This window comes from Cygnus olor, chromosome 5, assembly GCF_009769625.2.
Source record: "Cygnus olor isolate bCygOlo1 chromosome 5, bCygOlo1.pri.v2, whole genome shotgun sequence".
NCBI classification, from domain to species: domain Eukaryota; kingdom Metazoa; phylum Chordata; class Aves; order Anseriformes; family Anatidae; genus Cygnus; species Cygnus olor.
In genome coordinates this window covers 34,741,729-34,754,660 of record NC_049173.1, presented here as the reverse complement: position 1 = coordinate 34,754,660, position 12,932 = coordinate 34,741,729, and the positions used below count along the sequence as shown (strand labels likewise).

Below are 12,932 nucleotides of genomic sequence, written 5' to 3'. Positions count from 1 at the left end.
GAAAATAAAATGTAGGCTTCTGAATGAATACCCTGAAAATATGCTTTACCCCATCCCTAATTCTGATCCACTAGACTCTATGCAAAAAAGCAGTGGTATATACAGAGCTTCTCTACGTGTATGTGACAAGTCCTGTACATGAGTTTAACCACCTCCCCAACCACAGGGAGTGTGGCATGGTGCAGCAGGTGGTTCTTACTTTGCATAAGCCTTTTCCAGGAGAGCGCTCCAGAACTCGTTGCGCTGGGAGGACTTGGTGAAGACCAGCTGGTTGTTGTATGTGGGTAGGCAGTCATCGATGACAACATCCACCCAGTCTCCATAGCGCCAAAACTGAATGAAGGCAAACAGAAAAACCTCTGGGTTCATTCTGTGCAGAGAGGGGGAAACCTGGCTGAAAAGCTGCTCTGGTTTATGCTGAATCTCAAGTCCTTCAGATTTACCCGGTGCTCCTGCAGCCACCTGGATTTTGGACAAGCATGGGGAAAGGCCTGTGGCTGGGGTGAACCTGTACTGCCAGGTTCTGCAGTACAGGACCAAAAAGCAATGACATGGGGAGGGAGGCAGCCATAATGAAGTACCTAGGGCAATGCATCCATCTTAAGGGAGTCTCTTAAGAGAACCATGGGGAATACGCAGAGCAGCCGTTCTTTTCTGGAAAAAAAAAAAAAAATCAGTTCTTCAAGAACTTGTTTTTGAAAGAGACCAGCTGCTTGTGGGTCTAAAAATAGTTGCTCTTGCCAACCAGTGTCTTTGTGTTGGCTGTAGTACTGCATCCGAGCAGCGAGGCAGGACCGAGCACCTGTTGCTTTCCCTTACACACAGGCCATGCTGATCTGCACATGCTTCGTTGGTGGGTTAATGCTCCCTAATTGCCCTTCTGTGACTGCCCTGTTGGAAGAGTTTAGGGTGAGGGAATTTGATCCTTATTCCTTCTCTGCTCTTGCTCACACTTCCACAGAGTGGAGAAACGAAAGGGAACAGGGTGCTAAGAACTGAGCTTTGAATATAATTACATCTGCTTACTGCTAGATGAAGGGACTCACCTGAAAGTGAAAGATGCCAGCATAGTTTTGTATAAAGGACTGGTCATGAGGTATAACTCTGCAGAGCAGTTTTTTATTCAGTGTCAGACAAGCAATGGCAGCCAGGAACCAGCAGTCACCTGTAAACAAGAGGAAGCAGCAGACAAAATTAAGGGACAGAGCAGCTAGAATCAGAGGGAAAAGCTGAGATACTGCAAAGTGATACATTAATTCTTAGTACAGCATGCCATGGCCTTTCAGTAAAGGGCTGTTCTCAATGTGTTTTGCAGTACTTGACCACTTATTTATTTATGCTGTGGAAGTGCTTGTTGGCACTATTGGCTACATACACCTGTAAAATAGAATGGAAAGATTAATACATAATAGGAAGACAGTCATGGGAGATGTTATAAAACCGTGAAAGACATGGAAAAGCTGAGAGGGGAATGACTTTCCAAAGCAGCGCAGGTAAGCGCCATGCGGATGACAGTTGCAGAGGTGTCACTTGTACCTAAGTAGTGGCTTTATATATCAAAGTATTTTTGAGCTTCTGAGCTTAAGTTCTTCAGTATAGGGGTTGTCCTTGACTACAAGACACACTTAGCTGAAGACCTCCAGAAGCTCCTGTTTGAAAATAACAAGACTAAATATCTGAAACAATACAATGGTAGCTGATGAGATTTTAATCCAAGTCAAGTAACTCGTTATCTCTTATCCTGACTTATTTTGTTCATCCTCTATGCTTGAGAGAGAGACCAAGTTTTGCCAGGTGGTGCTTTGTAACACAGTCATGATATTAGTTGATGAAAAGCAGAGTTGTTTGCTCAAAGTTCTTCCCTAGACTGGTAGTAGGCAGATATCACCATTTTGCTATAGAGAAAGAGTACATGTGTAGTATTATACTGAGAGAATTTAAAATGTCACCTTGGAAGCAAAAGTAAATTAAGTGAGAGTTAAACTCTGATGCAGACTAAAAAGTGCAGGGAAGAAGTAACAATTTCATACCTAATTCTCCTTGGCAGATATCTGTTCTGTTAGCTCCACCAATAATAAATCGTGGATTCTCACAGATTTCCTGTAAAATATAAGCAGATTTTTGAGAAGAAAAAGCATGCATTGGGATGCCTGTTTTCCACAGAAATAAAGGCTGTTTTAGGATAATGGTTTTTCTGTAAGACGGTTCGTGGATATGAAAATCTCTTTCAGAGTTTCATCTGTAGAGCTTCACTAATGAAATATTTTGGAATCTGAATATTCCAGGTTTCAGGCAGCAGAGGGAAGGACTATGTAGGAAGTACCAGCAAATGGAGGTGGGACTATTGCAGTGTTTGCACAGAACCTTTTCCATATTCACTACATCGTTGGTTCCCAAATGGGATGAAAACCCCCACAGGGTTTGGAAAGGCAAGGAAAGAAGTAGGTATAATCTGTCCTACAGGGGGAAATAAAAACAATCTCTCTCTAATGTCTCTGCTTTATCCCATCCCTCACACTCAAATGCTTGGTTTTGGGAAGAAAAGGAAGACACCTAACTTTTGGACCATCTCTTGTGAGGGTAAGAAAAGAATGATATTGCAATCTGAGGACTAGTTTTCCGAGCAGCTGCAAATGGGGAAGAAGACATAGTCCAAGAACCCATTTTGCTGGAAGATCACAGGGTTGGAGTGGGAAGGAGAATGAGAATACAACTGATAATTGCTTGTGTGAGTGGAAAAATTGACTGTACAGGTGGCTGATGCTACCTCTGTGTACTGAAGCATTTTCCCACGTCATCAGGGTAGCCCAGGATTTTCCCAGACTCATGTTTCAGGTCTAATAGTTTCACTTGGCTTCGACCCACTTTTTGCTCCATTGCAGTGTTCAGCAGGGTTGCTTTGATGTAACTATTTGGATTAGTCATAGAGCCAGATAGAGACCATCTCTTCCGGCTCCCTGCAGCAATTGCCTTACTCTCCCTGTGGAAGGGAATGAAGGGATTGTCCTGTTATTGCAAGCCTCAGTCAGCTGTTCTGAGGTCCAGTTCTGTCAAGGCAGCTGTTTGAGATAACTTCATGCTGTTCTCCACCCACTAGCTTCCTCACATTGTCATGGTGCTGTCTTGAAAACTAGCTGTGAGATATCAGGCTTTGGGATTTTTTTCCCTCCACCACTGCTGCGTTTACATCCTGACCCTGCTACTACTGAAATAACCAGCTCTGGGATTCAGCATGCTGTATTTTAGATTAAAGTAGTTAGATGATGCTTAATTGTTTTCAAATATTAAATGTACATTGATTAATTGCTACTCAGTGCAATTTATTACATCTTGAGCTCATTTGCTTTGGAGGATGATCTGTAAAGGAATACAACAGAGGGAATCATACATTTGCCATATGGACTGATTTTAGGCATGACCAAAATGCTTTTCTTGCATTTTTTTCACGGTGGCTAGATGCATTTAGTACACTGTGGAGATGCTTTCAATATTGTATTACTCTGCTTCATCTCCGGCTGTGCTAGTTGTGCTGAGTACAGCCAAGGTTGCAGGGAAAGGTTTCAACATCTTCCAAGGCTGATGAGAAACAGTCAGCAGAGCAAGACAACCTGGTGTTTAAGATGCAGTTAATTTATGTGATCTTCCAGTCTTCCTGGCTGAGCAACAGGTTGCTCCTCATCTCTGAGGTCAAGTTACCACAGAGAATTCCAATAGGATGCACCTCACTGATGCCATAATTCATCTAGAAAGAGTCTCCTCTGATCAGTGTGACTCAGACTGCCTTGGGTACTGTCCAATGGACCTTTTATATTTGTTGTGTTGATTCAGTTTGTATTGTAGTTTCATTACAAAGAGCCGGAGTGAGTGTTGCAGCAACAGAGACAGAACTCAAGGAAAAACCATCCATAGTGCATGCTGTTTTCTGGACAGAGTACTTATATGCTAGTTGGAAGAGAGCAATGGAAAACACAGAGGCAGCATGCAACTGAAAATGGCATCTGACTTCTGTTATATTTTCCTTAGCTTTTCTTCTCTGTCAGGAAAAGTCCTGCAGTCAGGTTATACTGTTGCAGTAAAAGGCATTTATTCCTTTAAAAAATGCTTGTAATAGACTACGGTTTTCTAAGTAAATTCCCTAAACCCATCCCATCAAGCAGAGGAAGAATCTTCTTGGCCAAAGAGAGTTCGTAGGCTGCTGCTTTTCCCTTGGCCCCTTATGGTCCAGACCTTGTTTGCCATGACATGGCTGCACTTCAGGCCTCAAGGCAGAGCCTACCCTTGTCAGACACCAAACAGGTTGTAGAGTTCCAGAGTTGGATTCCCCTCATCTGAAAGTCCTGCCTTGGTGGTAATAAACACTGTCGTTGTTTTGTGGTAGCAGTGTCCTCATCTCCCAGAGCTAATGTGAAATTTCCAGAGGAAAGCAGGACATCTACCTAGGAGCTGTTAGCGATCTCATTTTATGACAGGAAACCTATGCTTCCCTGTGACCTAGTTCAATGTAACATTAAACAAACTCTTCCAGATCCCCTTGTCACCACTACCAGCTGATAAACCATACTGTACACCTCAGCAGCCTGGTCAGATAAGGCATTGAAGCCTCCTCTGGTTGCTCTGGGCTGGAGGGCCGATTCCCTCCGTGCACGGGGCCTGCAGCACAGCAGGACAAGGCTGCCACAGCTGTTGCTTGGCTTTTGCCCAAGCTGTGCTTGCGAGGTCCTCTCTTCATGTTCAGGTGGTGGCATGGCCATCACAGTATAGAATTACAGAGGCCTCTTTGCCACCCCCGCAGCAGGCTTCATAGCTGCCCTGTGTGGCAGCCGTCCTTTTGACAGTGACACTCCTTGTGACCTCCGTGCCCAATCGCTCTGGGAGGCGGTGGCAGAGGAGCTGGCCCCTGGGGAGCCCCAACTGTGAAGGGAAGAGCCAGCAGGGTCAGATGCAGGATAGCAGGGGGGTAGCTCCAGGGGGATCTTATCCCTGCGGTGGGGTCCTGCCCAAATCCCAGAAGCAGCAGCAGGCATTATTTGTGTTAGTACGTAATGATGAGAACAGCGTGCTCAGCCATGCTGTTCAGCTGAGGAACATCACTGCTACCAGTGCTTGGTTACGGTGTTTGTGAATGGCAGATACGCGCCCTTTAGACTGACTGTGATTCCTTGAAAAATACTTGGAAATTCTGGAGAAACTTTCATTCAACAATCCCATGTGGATTTGTGTCATGGAAAATAATGCTCATTTACTACCAGCATCACTCTTTCATGGATATTAACATTCTCCTATGTTAATCTTTTTTGTTGGGAGAGAAGTTGTATATAAATTGGTTGCATGGCATGGCTAAGGTGACAGAGAAAGCCAGAGGCAGTGAGGAACAGATCACTTCTTTCCTAGCTCTCTGTTTCAAACAAGATCTTATATCACATGGACCACATGTTAATTTGCTATTTCTGGGAGTAAGTGACATATGCAATACACTATAGGGAAAGGATTTAGAGTGAAGCTAGTATTAGGATATTCTCTTGGGACTTTCTAAACGGTCTGGTATTTTGTTTTCTTTTAGAATATGTTCTCAAATTCAATGTGAACTTCAAACCAATTTCAAATTACCACTTTATAAGACTACAGTTTATAAACTAGCCACTTTCTTTGCCAAAAAATGCCATTACAATTTGATAAGAACAAAAGTTATCCATATCTTTATGGTATTATAAAACATGTAATGTTTTGAGTCTACGATGTTCTTTAATATGCCTGTCATGTCTATTCCTGTGTGGAATATTATTAGACATGCCCTGCTGCCAGTGATACATTCTTCAGTTTCGAAGTCCAATAAAGCAAAGTCTTGTGTCAATCAGAGATCTGCATATATAAGTCACTTGCATCAGGTCTCAAGAGAAATTTCATTTTGCACTCATGGTATGGGTCCATTGTAAAAGAAGCAAGCATCACATGCAGCTCTTCCCTCTTTGGGGACCTGCTGGGTCCCAGCATTGTCCTGAATTACAGGGTGGCTTTAAAAGAAACACATTTGCAACGGAAGGCACAGGCATCTCAACCACCAAGGCCCAGTGGGCCCCAGGCAGGGTAGCCACCCACGTCAGGGTCAGGACCGAGTGGTTCTGTGACCCATAGCATGCTAGCACTCAGCAGGCCATGACCCCCTTCTTTCTGGAGTCCCTGCATCTGCTCCAACCTGTGACTGGTGGCACGGATACATCATTTGCCTGACTCTTGTGTTGCAAAAACAAAGATAGCTTTGGTTTTGGTATTTAGATTGTATTTTGAGTTTTACACAGTCTCAGATGTGTTGTAGCTATGTGAATAGTAAGTATGGATGAGAAAACTTCATTGTTAATAACTGGCCTAAAGAAATACCTTTGGGATAGAGGTCCTGAAGTCTGAACCTTTCTAAAAAAACAGGCTTGATCTGCACATGCTCATTTATATTAGTCAAAGGTGATGGTGCATTGCGTTTTTGATATTTTGATATTTTCATATTCACACTTGTAGACTGTTTGCCCTAGGGTGCTGGTACCCATCCACTATACTGCCATACCGCATTCCTCCCTGTAGAAATATGGGAAATCCCACCCTTTTAAGATGACTGATCACTGCTGCATTTAGCTCATTCACACCCATTTCCAGGAGCTGATGCAGCTGCGGTGATGAAGGCATGAAGCTGCACCCTGCCACGTGACAGTGCAGATGCACAGGGCACCCAGATGTCCCTCATGCTGCTGTGAGGGCAGCATACGGCCTGCCTCTCCTTGTGTAACAGCCACCCACTAGAGCGCCTGGTCTTTTGCTATTTACTTATGTTCCTGTAGTCGGTATTATCTATCTCTGCTAACTTTGTCCCTGAAGCACAGATTTCAGTGTTGGAGAGGTGTGGCTTCTGGAAAGCTCCTCAGAACCACATTCTTGTCAGGCAGAGGACAAGGGGACATCCCAGGGCTGGCTTGCTAGAAAACAGCAGATGCCCAGCAGGAATGACAGAGAAAGAGGAAAACTAGCCCTGCAGTAGGACAGGGAATCAGTTATAAACTGAAGAATTATTCTTCCATGTGTGGTAAAGAAGGCAGCTGGCTCAGGAATGGCCACAAGACACTAAAAGGAAGGAGGGTTTGTAAGCAGGAGTCTGTCCTCATAGTGATTGCAACACCCATACTCTTGGCAAGCAGATAAAAAGCTAACCAACCTTTCCAAGTCTATTAAGCAATGTGGAGAACTAACAACTGAATAAAAGCATGTTTTGGAGTATTGTCTGTCCTTTTATTTTCACAGATTAGGAAAACAGAATACGAAAGACAAGTTGTACGTGAAATGAGGTACTGTTGAAACACTAAGCCTCAGCAAACCCAGGACTATGCTGCAGAACAACATTTTTTTTTGTCAGATGAGAAAATTCCTATCAGGTCATGTAAGAATAAAATTAAGTTCCATACTCCTACATACTTCCTTCTATTTTTTGTTTTTATTGTATTTTGGCCATAAATACAGAAGTGTGTATACTTGCTGAGCTTCTAGAGCCTAGCTAGTTATCTTCCAGGAGAGCTCTAAGCAAACACACTTCCAGCTTATTCTCCCCCCAACTCCTTCTGCAAGAAGGATGCATGTTCATGGTGAACAATTTACAGAAAACAAAAAATTATCAGCAAATGTGTTACTTACACGTGGTCTTTTCCATTCAAACTTGATGGGGATTTTCTGGCTGTAGAAGAGGGAACTCTCATTAGGTGGGAAATCAGGATCCTCATAGAGAATGTTTTTCTCCAGGCACTTCTTGTGAAGCTCTTCATAGGTCTTTTCCTTTACTTTGATAATGGGCTGGTTGCGACTTATAATGGCAGAATAAATCCCCCCTGTGCCCCCACCTGTACCTTCAGCTGTAGTGGTAACAGTAGTGCTGGGAACTGACCCAGCAGCTGTCTGCTGAGCCACTGCTGCATTTATGGCGGACGGCATGGGAATCAGCCTTCAAGCAAGTGCTGAAAGAAAGCAAGATCTTGAAAACTAGAAGGAAATTTGTGAAAAGAGGAAGTTGTTCTTCCCCCTTTTTTCTTTCTGTTGAAAATCTCCTAGTCAAAGTTGTAAGCGATGAAATTCCTTGTGATTGAGCACATCGTGCATCTTCTCGAAGGGCTGCAGTATTTTGCTGTAAGAAGCTGGAATTTGTTCCTTGATGTGGCACAAGGTAATTTGTAGGCTGACTCCTGTGCTGGAGTTGTACTATCTACAGCATTTGTGTGTGCGCTGGTCCTGTGTGTAGAAACACTGAGAAGAGGCGAGCTTTAACCCGTGAAATCTAAAAATATCTACAGGCAAAGAGTGAGAGAGAGGGAAAGTGATAGGGAGGGGGTTAGCGTGGTGGTGTCAGTCTGCTGCACAGCTTGTGCTGAGGCCAGGAGCTGTGTGCAGCCTGACTCCTGGTGCATGCAGCTCCTCTTTTCCTTTGCTAGAGAGAAAAAACAGTGAAACTCCCACTGGTTTGGGAACATACTCATGAGGTCTCCCTAGCCAATAAACTAGTCCTGACACTCCTTAAGGAACTGTTGTACTTGACTTGTTGTTTCTGCCCTTTGCTACAGAAAAAAACAAACATTTTATAGAGATGATTATCTGAAGACACAGTCCCAATAGCAAAAACAGTAATTTTATTTGATGCTACTGAGGTCATTTCAACACCTGCCAGCTGGGAGTTGGATCCTCCAGGTAACATCAGAGAGAGCAGCTTGCGAGTGCTAAGATTCACTTGGTGATACCTACTTCTTATGTGAGAAGGACCTTTTCATACAGGGGCGCTAAAATCTGTAAGGGGGCCAGTATGGAAATTGGGCCATTATGTGTATGTTAGGATATACCAGTCTTAGAGATGTCTGACTTGGCACATTTATTTTGTAACACAAGAGTGGGTTAAGGGATAAATTCAGTGTCTTTATGAAAGAAAATCAAGTTGCTCTTCCTTAACCCCATTGTTCTTCTCTATAAAAAGTTTTTAAATAGTTGACATTTTCCGTATGTCAAGAAAAGCCCCCTAAACCTTGATTTTTATTTTTGATTGTGAAGTCTTAAATCACATAGTGACATCAATGTTATTTTTGCCTAGTGAAACTAGTATCTGGAGTCTGGCTGATGTACGCATCGCTGACCTTTTGCTCTAATACTGTGGTATTATGCCAAAGCACTGTTTTTTTTTTTTTGTTTCTCAGCTGTTTGCTCAATTTGCTAATTTCAAATCGAGTACAACAGACCATTTCTATAGCTCGTTGTTCCCTTTTTAAAAACTCCATGAGGGCAACCTTTTGAAGAAGGTAATATAGTTAAGCTGTACTAACCTGTAGGAGTTACAAGTTATTAATCCTCATGCTTCTAATAATGACATTTTTCTTTTTATCACGAATTACAAGCTTCCTGCACCAACAGGGCAGTCAGAAAGGACAGATTTGACTGTGTGTGGAAATAGGAATGCAATTGCTTCACGATAGGTTGTACAGCTGCAGAATTGATGACTTCCTCATTACATTCAGATGCAAGGGTTGCAGGTCTTATGTTTGACATGTCTCTGCCAAGCTGTCCTGCATAGCCATGTGTCACTCTATCTAGGATTTTTCAAGAGCAATGCAAGTAGTAAAATGCAAGGGCCTCTCACTGCACAACTTCAGAAAAAATGCTCATTTTGGAACATATGCATATGTTCTTTCTTTCACCTTCTCCTGTTTTGCCCAATACAAACATTTATCTGTTATGTCTCATACACAGAGCTCTGTTTTGGAAAGAAAGACAGTAGTAGCAAAAGGTGTGATACCTGACAGACTCTTTGTAGACTGCTGAGAAGGATCAAGTGAAGGATTAGCAGTGGCTTATATATATTTGTTCTTGGAGTGGGGAAATGGCAGGATGGCATGTCTCACTTTTAACCCAATGTTGCTCTTTATGGATGTTCAGGAGTATTTTCTGCTTATATCTGTTCAAAAAACAGCTTCTTTTCTATTTTTTTTTACACTAGACAGATGATTTGGTCTTTTCTGTGATGAACAGGAGTTGCTAGTGAAAGAAAAAAAGTGTCTTTACAGAAACACCATTTGCCATAGAAAAGAATGGATACACTGCTACAAACAGCAAAAAATCCCTTTGTCCATTAGGAATCAAAACACCCTTTGCAATAGTATTTCTTGTGAGTAGAAGTACCCCAACCCACAACACCTGCTCAGATAAAGCAAAATTGATCTACATGGATGATAATCTTTCTATTTTATTTTTATGAAGCTCTATCTGCTGTTGTTTTCAGTATCTGAATTCAATTACTTTCTGTAGAGATATACTACAAACTTATTTCTTGATTTATGGCAAAATGTGTGGAAAAGCATGAGTTGCTACAAACATGAATGTAAACAACATTTTTTGATTTTTTTCCCCTAAATTTATTATATAAAGACAACTGCAAAAAGGTTTTGAGCAAATAATTCCTATTGAAATCCACAGAAGTTAGGCACTTCATAACACTGAAAATTTGACCTATGAGTACTTTCTGTGGTGCAGATATATTGAGAGTGACAGCATAATTGTTAGCCATTCACTTTAATCAGACACACTTCAAATAATACTTAAATGATTCTCAACAGTGGAAAGAAATTTGGAAGGAATAAGCATACAACTCACTTCATTGTTACTTCATTTTACTTTCAAATTTCAGAAAAATCAGTTAAAACATTTCACTAAAATGCTCCAGACAATAATTACACCCTGTCAGAAGCATTGCTATGCTTAAATAAAAGAAGCAATTATCAATTAAAGCTGAGAAACTGATAGAAAAATAGGGTTTGTCTCTCTTCTCACAGATGTATAAGATCTATATGCTACTGTTCCACCTGGATTTACTTATCTGCATTAAGCACAGCGGTATTTAGGTTGCTAGTTCCCAGCTCCTGGACCGGGGGTTCATGGTGTCTGCTAGAAGGGGTGGAAAACAGCTCTACAGAATGGGGGGAAGGAACTTAAGGGGCTGGTGGGAAACAAACTGCACGGGGTACTCAAGAGTGTAGTAGTTACACGTAGTCTGCTCTGGTATTCCCAGAAATCTGCCCTGCAGAGGACAAACAGCAGCAGGTGGGAAATGACTGGCCAAGCACAGAGAGGGCTTAGGATGAGGAGTAGGAAACAACATACAAATGGACTATTATGTCCCTTTTAGTGGGCAAAAATAGGGACTGTCCTTCTCTCTTTCCTAAGAGTTAATTCACTAATGTTTTTAGAAAATATTTCCTTATCATATTAAAAGATATCAAGTAATATCTGCCTTTTTATATCCACAAAACCCAACCGATGGCATGTTTAGGTTTGACTCAAAGCAGAACTGGTTTTAAAATAATATACTTTACAGGTGTAGCAAATGGAAAGGGCAAACAACTTGAACTGTAGAGCAGTGGGTAGCCTGTGAAGAGAGAGACCTCATATGGAAATGGCTGTGGAAATAGGCAGGACGTAGGACTCTCATGATGTCTTCTAGTTTTGAAAGGAAAGAAAACAGCAGGACACACCAGTTCTGTATGCAGAGATGGTTGGAAAAAGAGGCAGGGGAGCATTAGGGTCAATTTTAAAAGAATAGGGGAATAAGTATGAAATCGGATGGCTAAATGCAGAATTTATCCCATTAACTTTAAACATTTTCTGCTATAAAGAAAATTTTAAGCACTTCAAATTTCCTTTGTGTGAATAAGCTTTTTCATTGTCACCTACAAAGCTCAAATCTCAGACAGATACTAAAAGCTGACCAAGAAATTACTAAACTATGTGTAACAGAAGCCAGATCTTAGCAAGCGCTTGAAGATGTGGAGGAACAGAGCTCCACGTAAGGACTGTTGCTTCACCAGGCTAACTTTAACCAATGACATTCAATTATTCGAAACAGGTCAATTCTTTCCTAACAAAATACCTTCTCCTTTTCTTTGTACGTTTGTTTTTGTTTAAGTAGCACTGGCAGAAAGAGAGGAGCAATACTGTGGAAGATGTTTCCATGGGAGTCTAGCAGCTACCCCAACCTGCTACCACTGCTATAGACATGTGCCTTTTCAGAAGAAGTTTCACCAGCTATTAGAAAGACTTCTGCACTCCCACATCACTGTCTTTTACTATCATGAAACTGACTGGCACTACTTATTCAAACTTTACTTTCAATGACTGTGAACTGTTCAGCTAGCCTGTTGTTTACTTTCCTGTACAGACTGCCTAATTTTGCACTGTCATGAAGACTTAAAAGAGGAAATATCTGTAATGACCCTGGCTGTCTCCTTCTGGGTTTGTTTTCACGAGGCACCTTGCAGACAGAACTCTGATGATAACCTCTGTATCAGGTGTACCTAATGACGTTCTTTGTCAAACTGGCACAGTTTATCTCTTCTCAAGTACTCTAATGTGTGAAAGGTGGGACTGTTAAATACATTAAACCCCATGCGAATAAGCCACAATCTCACACCATCAATTCGTGATTTTTTTTGGTACAAGTGAAAGCTGAACTTAATCTTAAAGCCTAACTGAAGCTAGTCTGGAACAGACAGTATTTACCTTTTTCCCCACAGATACAATCATAGTGCTGTTACCTTTGCTGAACAGAAGAGCTATCCAAGTTCAAATTGGTGTTTTAAAAGAAAAAAATGTTAGTTTGGGATTGACTGGGTAGGAAATAGGTTCCTTGATTTGACTGGATTCAGGTGAATGCTCTAAGTCCTCCAAACTGATTTCCCTTTAAGCTTTCAATGAATTCTCTGAAGAAGTTGCCTTGTCTTTCACTTGATACAAATCTTCCAGTCAGTATCAATGCTCAGGGCTAAATTTTCCAGCATCAGCACAGAGGTCTTCGTATCGTATGTGAAAACCACTTCTTTTTCTTTCCCATCTGAACAGGACAAGAGAGTTTACTGTATGACTTAGGTAAA

General features: G+C 41.8%; 2 protein-coding genes across 9 annotated transcripts in view; both read right to left on the bottom strand.

The window, feature by feature from the left end:
* The window catches only part of CAPN3 (calpain 3), a 31,244-nt gene extending 21,079 nt beyond the window's left edge, over positions 1-10,165 (bottom strand). For 5 of the 7 annotated variants that reach the window (XR_005820019.1, XM_040557344.1, XM_040557337.1 and 2 more), the window contains exons 1-4: positions 7,672-8,587; positions 2,031-2,100; positions 1,047-1,165; positions 200-333 (exon numbers count right to left, since the gene is read on the bottom strand). Coding sequence is in view for 6 of the 7 variants with exons in the window: in XM_040557344.1 (XP_040413278.1) it covers positions 200-333; positions 1,047-1,165; positions 2,031-2,100; positions 7,672-7,965 (617 nt within the window). In the remaining variant the exon portion in view is untranslated. Of the gene's footprint in view, positions 1-199; positions 334-1,046; positions 1,166-2,030; positions 2,101-7,671; positions 8,588-9,335 lie in introns of those variants that run through there. The other 2 variants (XM_040557338.1, XM_040557342.1) reach the window with 2 other exon arrangements.
* Positions 10,166-10,670: 505 nt separating this feature from the next.
* GANC (glucosidase alpha, neutral C) overlaps positions 10,671-12,932 on the bottom strand; it is a 38,094-nt gene continuing 35,832 nt past the window's right edge. For both annotated transcript variants that reach the window (XM_040557330.1, XM_040557332.1), the window contains one exon: positions 10,671-12,892. In XM_040557330.1, coding sequence (XP_040413264.1) covers positions 12,783-12,892 — 110 coding nt within the window. In that variant the 3' untranslated portion in view covers positions 10,671-12,782. The remainder of the gene's footprint in view (positions 12,893-12,932) is intronic.